General features: G+C 35.2%; 1 protein-coding gene across 1 annotated transcript in view; it reads right to left on the bottom strand.

Annotated features, from left to right (window-relative positions):
- Positions 1 to 1,128: 1,128 nt before the first annotated feature.
- The window catches only part of SLC9B2 (solute carrier family 9 member B2), a 47,153-nt gene continuing 28,664 nt past the window's right edge, over positions 1,129 to 19,617 (bottom strand). The window contains exons 8-12 of the mRNA XM_054591669.1: positions 17,490 to 17,596; positions 14,840 to 14,989; positions 9,527 to 9,635; positions 6,042 to 6,178; positions 1,129 to 3,057 (exon numbers count right to left, since the gene is read on the bottom strand). Coding sequence (XP_054447644.1) covers positions 2,836 to 3,057; positions 6,042 to 6,178; positions 9,527 to 9,635; positions 14,840 to 14,989; positions 17,490 to 17,596 — 725 coding nt within the window. The 3' untranslated portion in view covers positions 1,129 to 2,835. The remainder of the gene's footprint in view (positions 3,058 to 6,041; positions 6,179 to 9,526; positions 9,636 to 14,839; positions 14,990 to 17,489; positions 17,597 to 19,617) is intronic.

Genomic DNA, 19,617 nt, shown 5'->3' with positions numbered 1-19,617 from the left:
GTGGGTAACTCAGCACAGGGGTCCTGGCAGCTGTCCCCTTAACTCTTTCCCCAGAGCCACAAACCCCAGTTTCTCCTAGCATGATTATGGTCTGCTCTGCTCTCCCTCCTCCAGAGCCTGGGGTGCGTGGCTGCAAATGAGATTTTGTGTGTTGGCCCTTTAAAAGTGCACCTGTGTCTCTAGCAGACTCTTGCCTCTCCCTGGTGGACAGACTCTGCTGATTTTCCCAGCCAGGTGTTATTTGGGCACCTCTTCACGGCTTGGGTTCTCTGGGCTATGGTGCCCAGCCTGGGGGCTTCTCAGAGGGAACCTCCACAGCTTAGATATCCCTCTGGAATCTCAGCTGCTGCCCATAGGAGTGGGGCCAGTGTTTTTTGAGTCTCTGCCCTTCCTATCAGTCTTGACGTGGCTCCTTCTTGAGATCCTCGGTTTTAAGACTTTTCTTCAGCTAGTTTTCAGATGGTTATTATGGTTGATTGCTCTATATTTTAATTAAAATTCCAGTTTGGTCCTGAGAGGAGGTGAGTGTAACATCCACCTACTCCACAGCCCTCTTGGATCCTTGGGAACACTTTTGAATCATTCCTTTGGATTACAAATATTTGTACGTATTGTTTTGCCTTGTAAGGTTCTTAAAGGCAAGTATCCTGTCTTATTCATATTTGTATTTTGCAGTGTCAACCACCCACTAGAACTCAAGTAGCATAAAAAACAAAGTCCTTGAATATCTTGTTCATCACTGTATTCCCCAGTATCTAGCATAATGCCTGGCACATAGTAGACATGTTATAAGTGTATTTGAATGAGTGAATGAATGGATTTTAAAACATACGCTCCATTATGGCAAAAATTTTTATTTATTGCAAAATGAATATTTGAACATTGCCAGGTGAATAAATAATTTTGGGAAGACTTAACATTCATTATATAAAACAAAAATTCATCAATCTACGTATCTTCACAGAACTCAAATGTATATATTTATGTTAAATTTCACCCAACTAATTCAGTGGAGGATATATCTTTCTGAAAATAAGACATCCCTCAGAAATGTAAAATTTAAAAGAATCAAAATAAAATGGGTATTTTCATTAAAAGTAGTTTGTTTTCTTTCTTGTACTTTCCTGTGTTCTAAATTTTCTGTAATTAAAATTGTTTTATAATCAGAAAAAAAAATCAATACTATTTTTAAAGAATGTAATGGATGAGATTGTTTGCAAATGCAGATGTATGGCTCAGGAAATTTTGAGAACACCCAAGGCTAGTCAATGTTATTTGGCATTAATACCAAAGAGAAAATACTGAAAGGTGAAAATCACTTAGAGATCTGAAGCCTGATCAGTCCATCTAAAAAAATACTTCTGAGAGGGGATAGAAGTGGCACTGGTTGTAGGAATAAAAAGAGCACTGAAGAACAAGGATTTTCAGTGTTTGTTTAGCACCATCCTTGGAAGTATGACACCCCTGCCCTGGACTGAACTATGTCCTCCTCATTCCCCCATCCCTCCGCCAATTCATATTTTGAAGCCCTAACCTCCAATGTGACAGTATTTGGAGTTGGGGCCTTTGGGAGATAATTATGTTTAGATGAGGTCATTACGGTAGGACCCTGATGATGGGATAAGGACTCTTATAAGAAGAGACACAAGAGAACTTGCACACTCTCCTCCATCCCCACCTCTTTCCCCACAATGTGAAGATGCAGTGAGAAGGCGGCCATGGGCAAGCCAGGAGGACAGCTCTCATCAGCATCCTTGTGTTCGTCTTTCAGCCCCTCGAACTGTGGGAAAATACTCATCTGTTGCTTAAGCTACTCAGTCTATGGTATTTTGTTAGACAGCCTGAGGTGACTAAGTCAGACCAAGCAGACTAAGCTCTGAACTGTTTATATGGCAGGTAGTTTTCTATAGTGGAAGAGGATCCCCTCACTGATCCGGTCAATACACATTTATTAAATGCTTACTATCTGCCATGCCCTGAGCGAAATGCTGAGTATTCACAGACGACCAAGGCAAGGATCCCATCCCTAATTGGCTGATTTAATAGGAGGCAAACATATAAAAACAAACAACAAAAAGGGGTGCTGAGTGCTCTGACAGAAGTATGCATGGGGTACATATACTCCTCTTTCGGGGACCTGAATGTAAGAGTAATTGTTTCCATCTGTAGTTGGGGTTGAGTAAGTTTGGTTGGCCTGATCAATGCTCTGTATCCAGTTAACATCTAGATTCTAGACAGGTGCAAGAGGAAGAACCAATGAAGATACTTTGCATACATTAATATTTTGGTGGGACCAATCAGATGTAGTAAGAAGAGTGAAATGGAGGTGAGGCATATTAGCAGGGAAAGTGAGGGTAGAAACTGATGAGGCACTGGATTATGGTTATCTGAAAATAAAGAAGAACAGAGGAGCCAAAAAAAGAGGAGCTAGGGTCCTCATGTGTTAGGTGACCACAAATAGTGAAGCTGTGACAGTAGCAGTAAGTCAGAGAAAGCTGTTGGCTAGTAGAACAGGATTCTGAAATTAGTCTTTCCCATGTGCTTTTTAAATTGTGGTAGTACATTAAAGCGTATATATCCCTATACATATTAAGATGTATGATGAAGGAGTGTTGGAAAAAAAGAAGAAGGTAGAGCAGTCAGGTTGAAGATGCAGAACATCACCACCCACATATAAAGGATAATGGCTAAAAATGCTGCTTAAAGAAATAGCCACACTTTTGGTTCCATTACATTTTAAACTTAAACGTTACATATTTCACTACCCATTTTGATAAAAGTAGCCTCAGTTAGCAGCTTTGTAATCATTATATTCAGCATTCTTTCTTTTCATCTCTAAAGCTGTGTAGAAGTCCCCCCTTGAACTTCTTCATCTTTATTTTGAAGTTCAGCTTTCTGGAGAAGCCTGGGGCCAAGCAAGCCAATCAGTAGACTTCCAATTGGAGCTGTGATGAGGATGGCCAAAAATGCCACCGTCAACACGTCCATTCCATATTCTTCTAACTGTTTGTCTCCATGTGATCTTGCTGTGTCCAAAGCTACAGATCCTATTGCAGCCTGTAAAAGTTTAAAGGTAAATTTGGAAACATGATAAGCACATAGATATAAGGGAATTATTTTTAAAGAAATTGCTTGTTCTTTTCTCATCTAATAAAGTTCTATTAGTCTTCTTTCGAAGTATACTGAAGTTGGTCCTGACCGTTTGGAAACTGTCCCTGCCCTGGCATGAGGAAAAAATGATGATTCATATGTAACCTATTTGCATAAGGTTACAAAAATTTCAGGGAAATACATTTCAAAACACAGACTCATGATATTAATAAACTACAACATGATTCTATATATTAAATTTCTCCTGAATAAAGATGAAAGTTACCAGTCATCTCATTCTTTCATGTTTAGGAATTTGGACTTAAGAAAGAACAAGATGAGCCCTGGCAGGTATGGCTCAGTTGGTTGGAGCACTGTCCTGTGTACTGTGTCCTGGCTGGTTTGATTACTGGTCAGGGCATGTGCTTAGGTTGCTGGTTTGGTCCTCTGTTGGGAGCGTATGAAAGGCAGCTAATCGATGTTTCTCTCTCATATCACAGCTTCTCTCTCTTTCTTTCTCCCTTCCCCTCTCTCTAAAAATAAATAAATAAAACATTAAAAAAAGAAAGAAAAAGAAGAAAAATTCAGTGATAATCACTGAAAGATGATGAACTTTTAAATGAAAAAAAAAAGTATTGCTTTAGAGTCAAACTAATTTTTAAACATCATGAAACTTGAAAGTGCTAAAAAACTTCAAAATCTGAAGTTAATCTTACTATTTGGTTTAACTCTTTGTCTCAGGAGTTGGTGAAATGTTTCGTTTAAAGTTTACCTACTGGGAAATCTTATGAAAATTCTCATTTCGTTTTAGAGGCAAAATACAATATTAGTGCACATGGGAAGATGATATATTAGTCACTCTGGTTATTCTCTTATTCCACAGGACATGTTACTTCTGGGACAGTGAAACAGAAAATACTAGCGTGCACACGCTGAGCACAGTGGTCACTCGGCCAGCCCTGGAATGCCCCTGGAGGACTGCTGGTGAGAAAGGAGAAAGCTCTCTAATTTGGTCCCTGTACTTAGGCTTCTTTGTTATTGCAGATTACCTGGTACCATAACTAATTCAACATTTCATAAATTCTTGAGAGGAATTGCACCTATTATGATATATATTTGACCCTTGAACAACATGGATTTGAACTGTGAAGGTCTACTTATATATGATTTTTTTCCCAATAAATATACAGGGGGACCCTCTTTATCTCTAGGTGTGCAGCTGTGGATTCAACCAGTGGTAGAGTGAGAAGGGCATTTTCCATCTGTGGTTGGGAATCTACGTATGCAGATGGCTGAATGTATGCAGTGTTCTATGCCACTTTATATAAGGGCATCCTCAGATTTTGGTATCCACAGGTGGGTCCCGGAACCAATCCGTCACTGATACAGAGGGACGTCTGAGGCAATTTTGGGGGCAGTCAAAAGTTGTGCACAGCTTCCCTATCCGCTGTGTTGTTCAAGGCTCAGGTGTATATTTCTCTGTTGTGTGTGTACGTGTATGTGTGTGTATCTTTTGGTGTTGGTACTTATGCTGAGCTCTGATTTAAAAATATTTTTATAATATCACATAGACAAAAACGTTTGAAAAACGACTAATATAGAAAAATATATAAGAAGTCTTGTTTCTTGTGCTGTGACAAAAGGAGAAAAATAAGAGAATTCTATACAATACTTGTTTCACAGAACATACATTCTTCAACACATCCTAGATAATTTCTTTGTATTTTAAAATTTGCTTTGAAAAAAAATTGCTTTTTTTTGAGACAGGAAAAGTGCCATCTTTAAGGTTTTAATGTTTAGAAATCAATCTTTCCTATCAAAGCTACTAGAGCAATTCTTTTAATATTTTAAAGCTACTGGAGTGATTCTTTTAATGTTCACTTACTAAAGTTACCAGAAGTAGTGTGGAAGCTGAAGACATCGTGAGGGAGAAACTCTTCCACCTATTGTACCATATGAACATCACAGTATCCTTAGTCATTATATCTAATATATCTTTGAAAGTCTGATGGGGAAGAAAAACCTTCTCTGGAACAATGTCCAAGCCCACAGTCATACAAATCTAGCATGTAATTACAGAACATATATATCCTCCAAAGTTTCCTAAATTAAGAACATTTGATTTTCATTTCATGAAATAGAAATTTGTATACTTAAATAATTGCAAAATAATAAAGGATGGAAGAGTTAAATCTAACTTGCTATAATTACTCTAGAAAATATGCAATACAACCGGGAATATATTACATTTGCAACAAATCATACTCTAAACAGTGCTAATTCAATGTGCAATTATAGGCATTTTACCAAATTTATGGTCAATAATTTTAAGCACCTATCAGTTAAGGCCTTGTTCATTAGGGTGCACAAATTTTGGGTTATGTGGTGAGAACTGTGAATGATGGTTCAGCTGGTTTGAAAAATTTAATATCAACTAATAATCTAGGAAATCACTAAAGCATTTTCTGAATTGTCAATAGATTTTTCTACTTTTTATATAAAGCCTGTGACCAAACATAACTAATCATCAATCATATTGACACTGAAGTATTTCTAAATATTAAGATGAGCCATGCAATTTGTTTCTCTCTCTTCTTGGAAGATAATGAGATGAAAAGAATTAACATCTATCTCTCTGGGGGATTTAGAGAGCTCTGACTGATAAAAATTCAAATTCTTTTCTCCTACTACTACTGTCTCCTAGTAGCGTAGAGACTTATAGGAATTTTTGATGTACCTTGGTGATATAAATACATTTAAATGAGCTATCATATTTAAGGAATCAGTATACCAAAAATAAAACATTTAAAGAGTATTAGTATAAACTCTTTTTACAGATCAAATATCAATGACTTATTTTCACCAAATTTGAATAAGGCCCCTTATTCAAAGTTTCAAGGTATCAAATAGAAATAGGAGTTAAAATGCTAAGCCATCCTATCCATCATTACCTGGACTGTGGCCTTCGGAAGCCATGCAAGAGAGATGAAGATCTTTTCTTTTATGTTAAAACCAGCAAAACACACCATCAGAAATGTAGTCAAAATTCGTATCAGAACTGCAATGCCCAGGGTGGCAACACAAAGACCTGTGAAGAAATACTCAATTTTTAAACATAATGAAATACTGGGGGAGAAATCGAATCTCACAGTTATTGATTCAAAATACTATCAAAAATACTATCAACAGCAGCAATCTAAATCTATTAAAAAATTTAAAAGACAAAAATGGTTAGACATAATTTATCAAAACATCAATACAGAGGCTGGGAAAAGTAGGTTTACAATTGTGAGTATGTGAAATACAGTTTATTGTTTTTATATTTATTAATTATTAGTTTGTTAGGGGGAGGGGGTATATATACTCTACTGTTATATGTAGCACTTAGAGCAATGACTAAGAAATGTGTTGGTTGGTAAGTGTGCTGGTATATCTCTTAACAACACAGCTCACAAAAGCTTCTTACAATGTCATTAAACATTTCTCCTCTAAACATGGTTGGAATTTAGGTCACTTTGTAGTTCATCATGGGATTCTGTTACATAATGTGCCAGATCATTTACCAAGTTTTTTTTTCAATTGAATTTATTGGGGTGATATTGGTTAACAAAATTATACAGGCTTCAGGTGCACAATTCTCTAATATTTATCCATTATTGTATTATATATTTGTATTACAATGGAAAAACCTACTTTTGCCCACCTCTGTATTAGGATTAATCAGACTATTTGTTTAAAAGAAAAAATTTTCCTTAGAATCAAATGGGAAATTAATTAAATATATTTGAATTTCTACAAAGGAGATTTGAATGTTATTTCTCTTATCCTTTACAGCAAAAATGATAGTTTCTTCCATGTGTTTATTCAACAAAAATTTATTAAGTGATAACAATGCATAAGAGTATTTGGGCTAGATACTGGACACACAAACATAAATAATGTACAGGTTTTGCTTGTATAAACTTCAATGTCAGAGGAATACAGAAATATAAACAACCAATTAATAGACTATAAGGTAAGTGAAGTATAAACATATTGGCAAGAGAGCAAGAAGAGGGAAAAGTCAGTATTTTCATCAAAATGGCTGAGAGATCTTTATAGAGTATAAGACCAGAGGGGATATTCAAAATATTTACCAGCCAGCATTGGGGAAAGCAGCCAATCAGAACAGAGATGGCTGGGCACTGACCAATCAAAATAGCCACTGTCAGTGAACTGCTGTTTTACCACATGGGTGTTTACATTGGCTGCCCATTAGCCCTGGTTCCCATTTACAGTACTTCACTCAGTCCTTCAGAATCCTTTACTGATAAAGGTAAGTTCACCCTGATCTGCAAAATAAAGGATTTTGACAAGGGCTGCTGCAGGCTATTGGACCTGAGAAAGACACAGCTAAGGTGACTGGTAAATAATAGGGTGATTTTTTAAAAAAGTAACATTTGTTAGGTGTTTACTCTGTATTAAGCTTTAAGTGAATTACTTTACTTAATCTCGACAACCTGTGGGGTAATTTTTCTCACTTTACAGTTGAAAACAATGAAATTTGGAAAGGATAAGTAACTTTCCCAAGTTCAAAAAGACTGTAAAACACCAGACAGACATTGCTGGGGGATCTATTGTGAATCTAGACTATGTTTTCTTTATAGAAAAGCTATGTGGCTCTTTGTTGAAGGGTATTTCTCCCTGGATAGTAAATTTTTGAAAGTATTTGTTGCCTAAAATACATGAGACAAGAGATGATATCATTCCCAGGAGAGAATATTAAAAGTTTCAGGAGAGGATGATGAGAAAGTTTAACACACAGTGAGTTTGAAATTTTGTAGGACTTACACAAGTGGGGATGTCCAATAAGCAACGGGATACAGGCTTGGGCAAAAGCAGGTTTCAAGTTGTGAGTATGTGAAATGCCGAGCTTACTCTTGTATTATTATTTATTAATTACTGTATTATTTTCCATACAAACTGTAGACCTACTTTTGTCCCATCTTGTATATTGATTTAGAGATAAAGATTTTGTAAACACATAGCTCATAATCAAAGACATTGAGTGTAGAGGAACTCAGAGACATTATGTAAAGTAGCATACAAGCTTTAGACAAAATTTAGATGAAGAGCAGCATTTAAGCCAATATATGTGAGTGTAAAGAAGGACTCAAAAAGCTCTGGAAAATAGATTCATAACTCAATGTAAAAAGTATTTTAAAGATTTCCCTAACGCTGCTGTGAACTCACATAAAATAAAGACTGATAGGTATTCAGTGAACTTAGCAATACAACCTTGGTCAGAGCAGGGTTGGCTGTATCATAGGGCAGAAGCTGAACTGAAGTGTATTGAATAAAAGAATAAGATACGAGTTAAAATGGAAAAAAGGGGATATGGTTACTTACCTCTTTGGAAAAGTTTGAAAAGAAGAGAGAGGTAGATTAGTAGGTGAAGGGAGAAGTGAAATGAAGAATCATTTTTAATTGTGTTAAAATACACATAAAATTTACCATCTCAACACATTTTTAAGTGTGCACCTAAGTAGTAGTAAGAAAAACATTCACATTTTTGTGCAACTAATCTTGCAAAGCTGCAACTCTGTACTCATTAAACAAGAACTCTCCATGTCCCCCTCCCCCCAAACCCTGGCAACCACCATTTACTTTCTTTCTCTATGAATTTGACTACTCTGGATATATCAGAAAAGGGAAATCATACAGTGTTCATCTTTTTGTGTCTGGCTTATTTCACTTAGTATAGTGTCTTCAAGGTTCATCCATGTTGCAGCATGTATTAGAATGGAAGAATGTTATTTTAAGATAAGATTAGACTCTGTTTAAATTCTGAAGAGGAGAAAACTGACAAGTATGCATATGACAAGTATATTTAAAGGTGTATGAGAAGAATCTATGCGTGAGACGCAGAAGGAAGTGGCAGGGGATGGGATTCCTAGCATGGACGGAGATGACGGTGATGCGGAAAAAAGGGAGGAAATAGAAAATACGTGTGACTGAGTTTTAAGTACAGTGCTATAGAATCAAGAGAGTGTTACTATGGTAGCTTTTAAATGCATAAATAAATGAAAGAATCTATCAATATTTCTATTCCGTGGGTACATATTATAGAATTGACTAGTTGTCTTTAAAATTCTGGCCCTTGATCAGAACAAGGCTAGATGAAAATTCTTATTCTTGGAAAAAATTATTCTAAGGCCTGTATTTTTGAGAGTAGTAAACAGCATTACTTTTCTTTACAAGGAACAATTTTAAAGATATAAAATTTACTGTCTTAGACCGACAAATGCTTTCTAACCAACTACTCAGAAAGACAGATCATTATTATATTTTTATATAATGTGACAGCGGAAACCACTGAACATATACGTGCTAAAGATATTTCAACTGAATATAAAACGGGTTGATTTTAGCCAAAGCACCACTTTGATATTCTTACCTACAGTTTCTGGTCTGAGAGATGCAATAGATACCTCTGCCCCAATCAGTCCAAAGAGAAGGGGCTGAAAGATGTCCCAGGCAACTGAAATAATTTTTTCAACCTCTGCCTAAAAGAAACACACACACACATACATACACACACAGATTTTTATTATGTAAAGTTACCCGTTCTAAGAATTTTACTAATTTGAAATGTGAGTCAATTTGAACTGAGATAGACTTTATTTCTGTGACATCTGTAAATTGAGTGGTTAGCTAGAGAGAGAAGATATGGCACAAAGATATTTATTTCTAATGAAGTTATTATATGAGGTGCTTTAGTGTTGGTTTGCAAATGGATCTTAATTATAAATAGTCCTATAATCTTAGGAGGACTACTTCTGAATACATATTTGTATGTATATGCACATATTGTAATACTTAGTTTTATTCCATAGTTTAAAACATTATGTTCATTTTAATTTAACAATATGATTTAGAGATCTTATAATATCAGTACATATGTCCAGATATGCACCTCATTATTGCTGTATAGGAATTTATGGTATGGAAGTACCATAGTTGATTCAATCATTTCTCTATTGATGGACCTTTATAAGTTGTTTCTAATTTCATTTTATCTTTATAAAAATACTGTATAAAGTCATATAAAATTATGCATAAAAATAAAACTCAGGTATAGTAAAGTGCTGTTCCAGTTATTAATTTATTGCTCCTTGTCTGCTTTTACTGTTGCTCCGCAGAAAATGGAGCCGGTCCCTTAAATTTCTCCTTCGCTAGCGAGCACCATATTAAATCTTGTCAGTAGAGGGCGCAGAAGAGATATTTTCAGAGGAAGGTGCTCTTGGTTTCAGTGGCTCCTCCAGCGGCGTCCTACAGCACCCGGCTCCTGCAGCCCAGGTGGCTTTTCCAGTGCCAGGACCCTTCTAGGTGGCCAGCAGCTTCCCCCAGCCTGCTCCTGGGGTGGTTTCATAGCCAACTCCCTTGGGTAATATACCTTCCCATGTACGCTAGGCGGTGGGTTTCATGGAAATTTGGAGGGTTGACTTCTGGCAAATTCTGCAGGCAGGGTATGGCAATGAGTTCTCTGCCCTCCAGTGAACCAAAGTTCTAAAAAAGGTCTGGATTCTCAGCTCTGTGGGCAGGAGTAGGTGGAGTGGAGTGGTGGAACAGGATCCTCCATATGAGCCCTGGCAGTTTATAGCTGCTATTCGTGTATTCTTTAGAGGTCTCTTTATATCTTATAATATCTAGTTAATAATAAACTTTCCGTACTCCAGTCACTATGTGATTTCTCTGTCCTGATAAGACCCTAACTTTATAAGTACTAACTTTATAACACATAATGCAAAAACCCTAGGAAAGTATTGACACAATTACAAAGGTATAACTAAAATGTCCATGGCCAAAAAAACCCCACAAAAAAACGCCCCCAAAAACCCAACAACAAAAAAACCAAAACAAACCTCCCCTGGCCCCCACCAAAACCAAAACCAAAAAGTGATAAACCAGGAGAAATATCTGTACTAAGTATAACAGTATAAGGAGCAATATCCAGTCAACAAGAAAAAGACATAGACCTAATAGAAAAATGGGCAGTGTATTTCACAGGAGGAACAGTAAGAAACACATGGCAATAAATAAATAAATAAATAAAAATTAAAACTGAGTAATCAGAGAAACAGATATTAAAATGATATACCATATTTTTATGGGGGGGGAATCACATTGGAAAATATACTAACAAGTTTTAATGTCAAGTACTTGTAATATTTTTAAGGAAACTTAGTAATTGGTAGGAGAGCAAATTGATAATGCTTTTCTTGGGAGGCAATTTATCAGTACCCATTACAGTGTTAAAGAATTTACATTTAACAGATTTTTTCAATCAACTAATAAGAAACCATATTTTTGGATGACATTTTTATAGTTACACATCTTTAAGGATCTGTACTTCCGTGTATTTGGTATTAAGCAGTTTGACGAAGGAGGATTACACAGTTTCTCTATTTTCTTTGTTTTATTATCTGATGCATTATTAGGGTAAATATTCTATTTCCCTTGGCTTATAAATGTTGAAAGAGAACATATATGAGGGAGTTGGTTGGTTTATTTAAGTAGTATTCCTATAGCATGCAAAAAGTTGTTTTTTTGCATCATAAGGAATCAGGTAATGACTTAGGTTCAAATCCTGCTACCCATTAACTGTAAGCCACTTGCCACTCAGCACCTCATTTTTCTTATCTGCAAAACAAGAGGTCTATATTAGATAACATACAATATCCTTCATCATTTAAGGACAATGACTAGTTCTGCCAATGTATTGTCTTGTGGCTTTTTTATTACTTCAATACTAAAATGAATCTGTTTATAAAGAAAACAGGCCACCTGAATAGGCTAAGTATAAAAGAAGAAGACCTAGAGGAACGAAGACTGGGCTGTCCATGGAAAGTTAAGGCCACTTTACACATCTGTATGCACCACTGGTAGGAATCTTCAAACATATAACTCTTTTTCAAAGATGGACAAAAGGAGAAAGTGAAGAGAAGTGGAGTTAAATATATCCTTAAACTGATCCTTCTCTCCTTAGAACATTTCAAGATTCAGAAGATCCAAACTGTATCAGGAAAAGAAAATCCCATAACTACAAATGTCATCAGAGGAAGCACTGGATTTGAAAATAAATGGAAAAAAAAAATACATGAAAGAGCCTTTTTAAAGGTGAGTGCATTTGAATACAAGAAATGGCAAGATTAATGATTATATGGAAAACTAAGCATAAAAGTGTGAAATTATGTCATAAAACTATACACATAAACAGAATTTTATAAAGTATTTTAGCTTTTCAAAATATAACACAATAATATTGCTATAGCACTGTTAAGTTTATAAGTGTTTCATTTCCATTTTCCCATATGATAGTCACAAGAATTCTTTAGATATTATTATTTTCTTCATTTTTTAGTTGAGAAAACTGAGTATTAGAGAAGGTAAGTGACTTTTTGGGATTTCCATCTAGAGAGTAGTAGAACTGGGATTGGAATCCCAATCTCTATATTTTAAATTTTATGCTCTTTTTACTCCGTTGTGCCACTCTGGAAGTAGTTCCAGAAGTAATATGGGCTATTATTTGCTGAGCGCATTCTATGATTAAGCATGTCACTTTATGTAGATTATTTATTTCACTTAATCCTGCACTCCAGAAGTTGCTATTATCTCCCTCCTTCCCCCACATACACACTTTAGAGGTACAGAAATTGAAGGCTGAGAAGTTAGGTAACTGGTAAGTCATAATACAGCTACAAAATTGTACAGCTTAGATTAGCCCAAGCAGTCAGAGCTCTTGACCCTGTGCTATATTACAGACCAAGGGAGGAAAGAAGTCCAACATCTGGACTCATTGAACTGGTGCCTCCAGAAGCAGGGACTTTCCTGAGTACTAAAATACAAAAGATAGGCACAGTGCTTGCCACATAACTGACTCAATGAAGATTCATTTTCTTTCCTTTACTTAGGGAAATATTTTGGTAAACAGATGCTCTTTGATTTATGACATGACTATGTCCCGACAGCCCATTAAAGTGGAAAATTCACTTAACAGACCTGAACTACTGAACATCATCGTAGCTTAGCCTAGTCTGTCTTAAAGGTGCTCAGGACATGTATGTTGGCCTACAGTTAAGCAATTAGCTTTAGTTTCTTTTCAAGAGTAATTGTCTTCCTCTTCTTCTCACCAGAAGCAGGAGACACAGATGGTGTTTCATTTACATGATGGGTTACAAAAACATAACACGCAATATCCAAAAAATGCTGGCAACCTAGTGGTATCGATTGTTTTACTCTCGTGATCGTGTGGTGGATTGGGAGCTGAGGCTCGCTGCCACTGCCCAGCATCCTAAGTATCTGGTATCACTAGCAGAGGAGAAGATCAAAATTCAAAATTCCAAGTAGAGTTTCTACTGAATGTGTTTTACTTCAGCACTATCGTAAAGTCGAAAAATTATTAAGTCAAACCACGGTGGTCAGGGACTCTCTGTAATCAAAACTTGTGTTGTATTCTTGGCTCTGCCACTTATTAGCTTTGTGACCTTGCGCAATCTGTCTGATATCTTTAAGCCTTCATGTTCTCATCTACATAGTGGGTCGAATATATATTTATCAAGGTTATTGCAAAAAATAAATAAGATAACATATGTAAGATGTTAAAGATATTTTTCAGGAAAAAAATGTATTGAGGAAAGGTCATAAGAGTCTTCTAGATCTTACCACATGAAAATATAATTACGTGTGAAAAATGAACAATATAAAAAGGCATGAAGGGCTAAACTCATATATATGTGTGTGTGTATACGTGCCTGTATGTGTCTTTCAGATCAATAATCAATACATTAAACTTCAGAAGAAAATGGACAAAAGACATATCAAAAAAATGAAAAAATACAAGTAGTTAAATATATTTCTTCTAATCAAAGAAATAGCAATCAAGATACCATTTTTTTACCTATCCGTATGGTATAGCCTTTTAAAAGGGAAAACTGATACCCTCATAATAATAGTCAATAATATTGTAATAACTATGTATGTTGCCAGGTGGGTACTGGAAATATTGGGGGGAGCACTTTGTAAAGTATCTTTAGGATTATTTAACCACTATGCTGTACATCTGAAACTAATACAAAATAATATTGAATGTAAACTAGAAATGAAAAAGAAAATTAAAAAAATCAATGTGAATCCACTTTCATAGAGCAATCCTATTTCTAGAAGTTTATCCTGTAGATAAACTCAAAGATATGCTATCCTTTGTTGATTTTAAGACACACATTTTTTCACATTTAAACATTTCTGAAATTAGGATGTCATGTCATAGTTTAATTGGCAACATTCTTTTTCTTCTTAAACTTGATAGTGCCTAGGGTTTATGAAATATGGCATAAATAAGTATATTTTATTGAAGCACCTTTTGTTTAGCAGAAAACGGGAAACAATCTAAATGTGTGTGAGTAAGCGACCGGTTTAATAAAGTATAGTATAGCCATAAAAGGGCTTCTCTGCAGCCCTTACAAAGAATAAGAAAGGTATTGGGGAAATATGACTATGATATATTTTAAGTGAAGATATCAAGTTATAGATTTGTATCTGAGTAGAGAAAATGTGTGTGTGTGTGACTTTGGGCATACATTTATATATGCAGAGAAAATAGCTTTTATGATAAAATAATTTTATTAATCTGATGTTTAGAAAGCATCAGAAAGAAAAACTGATATAATGAGAAAAGTAGTTATGAGAAGGACTTAAAAATGCAACTCACCTTTTGGCTGGTCCATCCCAGCCCTGCAAGGAAAGCCATGACCAGAGTGCACAGTCCTCCTGAACCAGGGAAACCAAAGTACACGCTGCTGAACACCGCTAGCACAGACAGCCCCAAAACAAGGAAGGCTCTCTTCCACACAAGTTTGCCCTTGAGGAGAAAAAGTTTAATTAGCTCAATTATTTCACATAATGGATTTTTAGTTACTGATGTTTCTATCTTCAAGACTTGATGGAAAATAAAAATGTCTGTATCTGTACACATAAATACATGACACAACATTTACTTTCCATTACTTAGCAAAAGTAGAGATAGCACATGTGCAAATATGGTTTCCTCTTTCAGGAATAAGAGTTAGTTTCCTCTGCAGTTATCAATGCAGAATTTTACAGGGTCGAATGGAAGAGTAGAAAAAAGCACAATGGCTTTCGGAGCCTGACAAACCAGGGTTAAAGTTCTAGTTCTTTCACATCACTGGCATATGTGTGGCACATTCCCAAGCCTCTCCAACCTTTATTTCCTCTTTCCTGAAAGCTATTACATCACAGGCTTTTTGTAAAGGATACAGATATGATATGTTATTTTTAGGTTCTCTGTTTGCTCTTTAATGTTATGCGCTTAGGGTTTTTATTTCTAAATCCTTAAATACCAAAAAGCTTTAAGAGGCTATTGACAGAGTAATGTTTTTGTGGTTGTTGAGTTTTATTTTTATTTATGTTTGTTGTTGATTTTTAATGTCTTTAGAAATGTGTAACTTTCCCTTTACTTTTCGCTGTTCAGCCTTTCATTTCCAGCTCCACAGCATTCTAGCTATGTGACCTTGTTCGAGTCGCTTCTCCCTAAGTTTTGATTTCCATATCAGCAAAATGGCTTATGAATAGTACTCTCGTCATGGGTTATTGTGTGAATTCTACTGGATCAGTGCTTCCCAATAGAACAGCCAGTAATAATGGAAATTTCTATAACTGCACTGTCCATGGAAATGCTCTGTATCTGCTATAGCCACGTGTAGCTTGTGGCTGCCATATTGAAGAGTGGCACTTTAATGAAGTTACCATAGCACTTTACACACATTTTTCTCTTTATTTGGTTGTGTAATTAGAAAGATCCTGCCATTTCCTTTTACGCATACAAAAACAATTTCACAAGATTTTTCACTATTGTCTTTCACAAGACAATTTTACTTGGAGTTTTATGGAGCACAATGAAAATTCAGATCAACATACTGATAATGGAAATATTAATTTTCTTCAAGTTCTACTTAAGTTTTGAATCTGTTCAAAATGCTCTGAAATCTTCAAAATGCCAATTCTTATAGAAAAAAAGGTGTTTTTTATATTAAGAAAGCCTTGTAACCAGTAAAGAACTTTGATCTCCTTGGTTAGAAATATTGGGCAATATTGCTATAAAATGTTAGTAAGGTCTACCTATATGATAGTATTAGAACCTAAGGTATTTTAATTCCAAAAAAAAAAAAAAGCTCAAACAGCCATTTTATATCTTGATTCAGTTGAGTATTATGTCTCTGATGACTAGTGACATTGAGCATCTTTTCATATGACTGTTTGCTATCTGTATGTCCTCTTTGGATAAGTGTTTAGTCAGATCCTTTGCTCATTTTTTAATTGGGTTATTATTATTTTTTTGTATTAAGTTTTATAAGCACTTTATAAATTTTGGATATTAATCCCTTATCAGATGGATCGGCAAATGTGTTCGCCCATTCTATGGGTTGTCTTTTTCTTTTGTTGTTTAACTTGCTGTGCAAAAACTCTTTAGTTTGATGTCGTCCCATTTTTTAATTTTTCTCTTAATTTTTTCTGGGGAGACATATCCGATAAAAAATGTCTGCATACTATATCCAAGATTTTGCTACCTATGTTTTATTCTAAGATTTTTATGGTTTTGGGTCTAACATTTAAGTCTTTGATTCATGTTGAATTTATTCTTGTGTGTGGTGTAAGAAGGTGGTCTAGTTTCATTTTTCTGGATATATCTGTCCAAGTTTCCCAACACCATTTATTGAATAAACTATATTTAGCCCCTTGTATGTGCTCACTTCCTCTGTCGAATATTAATTGACTTATAGGTATGGGTTTATTTCTGGGCTCTCTATTCTGTTCCATTGTTCTGTGTGTCTGTTTTTGTGCCATTACCAGGCAGTTTTGATTACTATGGGCTTATAGTACAGTTTGATATTAGGTAGCATGATTCCTCCAACTTTATTCTTCTTTCTCAGGATCGCTGTTGCTGTGTGGGGCATTTTGTGGTTCCATATAAATTTTTGAAATATTTTTTCTAGTTCTCTATTATGAATTATAAATAAAAATAAGTAGAAATAGTAAAATAAAAATAAAGATTTAAAAACTTGCATATCTTATCATTTTGGAATTGATGTTATTTGTTTTATAGTGAAATTTGAAATGTACAGAAAACAAATTAGAGAAAAAAACTTTTAGGACTGCATTAAAATCTCATACATTTTGTCCTCTTCATAAAACTCATAGACAGCACTGTTAAGATATGCAGTTTGAAAATGGAGGGCCATTTTCTAAGTTATGTTCCTCATATTGACTTTGAAGGGAGTGCTCCAGAATGTTTTTCCGATAACAATTCAGAGCACGACTTTCCCACAGATTGTTTCTTTTACCTGGTCACTGCTTGGAAAGTACTGAATGAAAAATCCAAGAAGACATCCAGTTGCCACACCAATTACCACCTCCAAAACTCCTCTGAAGACGTTAAAAACTGTGGAGCCTTACAAATGTATAAAAAAGTAAAACTTTAGACAGAACTCTAAATCCATAAAAAAGACTTGACTTTAAACACCAGCATAAAGCATCAAATTACACTGAAGGAAGAGTATATGGATATTTCCTGATCTCTACGTGCTTCAATACATGACATAAAGTGTCTAATAGACTTATCAGAAAAGTATGATATGGGAAATAAATTTCAAAACAGACATAAGCTATGACTTGTGTGCATTTTTGTATGTCTACTTCCATGAAAATTTATTTAAAGAGCCCAAGAAAACATGAAAGGTAAAATTCATGATTCAGAGATAATTTGTTCTGTTACATTGTATGCACAGGCTGGGTACGTAGACAGATCTAGCTTTTAAATTGCCATTTTTTAAATAATAAATGTACATTGATTTTGAGTAGCTATGATATGTATAGAATACAGTAATTTAATAATCTGGTAGTTGAAATCAAGATTCTTTTCTTACTACAATGAGTATAGGGGTAAATCCCTCCAATGTTTATTCTAAAAGTAAATCTGAGAAAAATTTAATTTTTAATAGTCACAAGGATGTAAAGTACAGCATAGAGAATATAGTCAATATTGTAAAAACAATGAAAGGTGCCAGGTGGGTACTTGAATTAACGGGAGGATCACTTTGTATATTACATCACTGACTAATCACTAGGCTATACATCTGAAACTAATACAAAATAACTGTAATAACTCATATTGACTTTGAATAACTGTATAACTGTAACTTAAAAAAATTTTAAAATTATTTTTGAGATTGCTCTTTGAAGTCTAGCTTCTTTGAAATATTACAATATACAGAGGTAAGAAGAACCTGTAACTTTCCACCCCAGCATAGAAGATTTAGAACACTTTGATGAAAAAAATCTTGTTAGCACATTGTACAGAAAATTATATTAAAATTGCTCAACACATAAAGCTTTTCTTCACATACTATTCTAAGAATAAAGTACTAACAAATTATTGTGGTTTCTTGTTATCGTGGTGAAGGACACAGACTATGCTATCCCAAAGAATGCTACTTTGGCATAAGGATTATTTTGAGCTGAAGGAAATTGAGAAGAAGCAGATACACAAAAAGTCCCCTGTGCTCCCTCCATTTGTTTAAAATGATTTGTAAAGGCTACAAATTTGTAAAGGTGTCCCTCCTCTCTGTACCAGGAAGGCCTGAAGTTAATCACTGAGACCACCCGGGTCTCATAGGCTCAGAGATGGCACCAGAGGAATCTACATAACAATTTTTGCTAAGACCAGCCCTTATCTACCATTAGTTTTCTCATATATCTGCTTTTCCATAATCTGCTGCCCTAAAAGTTCCAAGTCCCTACCCTTTGTCTGGCAATTCTCTACAAAATTACTGTTCTTTGCTAAGATGCCACATAAGCCCAAATTTTAACCACTCCGTTCAGTTACTCATCACTGAGTACTCCCATCTGAATGTACCACAACATACATGTATAAACTATTTTCCTTCTGTTAATCTATTTTTAGTCAATCTAATTTATAGGGCCCCAGCCAAGGAACCTAAAATAGGTAGAGGTAAAGCAGTTTTTCTTCCCCTACAGTTTCAATCACCTCTCTTATTTAAAAATATAATACCTTTGTAGTAACTTTATTTAGTTCAGACAATTCTCTGTTAGGCAAAGTATGACTGTCAGAAGTATGTGATAATACCATATGTCTTGACCTATTACAGTGAATAATTTACTATAAATGTGCAGAAAGTGCCAGTTACTTTCAGACTCTTGTACAGTAATGTTGGGTTTTTTTTCTCTAAAGACTTCTTGGGTTCCATCTCTGAAATTCTGATTCAGTAAGTCTGGCAGGTCTTGGGATACACAATTTAAAGAGACCCGAGGTAGTTCCCATCCAAAAGGACTAAGGACCACACATAGGGGAACAGGCAGAGGAAATGTAACATTGTCAACAAGGAACGTTTTTCAATCTATCCCTAGAGTTCACTCCCCTCATCCTCCCCCCCCCCATTATGAACACTGAAG

Source organism: Pteronotus mesoamericanus, unplaced genomic scaffold, assembly GCF_021234165.1.
Source record: "Pteronotus mesoamericanus isolate MK-2021 breed Mesoamerican mustached bat unplaced genomic scaffold, CSHL_Meso_final scaffold_232, whole genome shotgun sequence".
Taxonomy (NCBI): Eukaryota; Metazoa; Chordata; class Mammalia; order Chiroptera; family Mormoopidae; genus Pteronotus; species Pteronotus mesoamericanus.
Note: the sequence above shows the minus strand (reverse complement) of the source record. Positions and strands in the feature narration are given on the sequence as shown.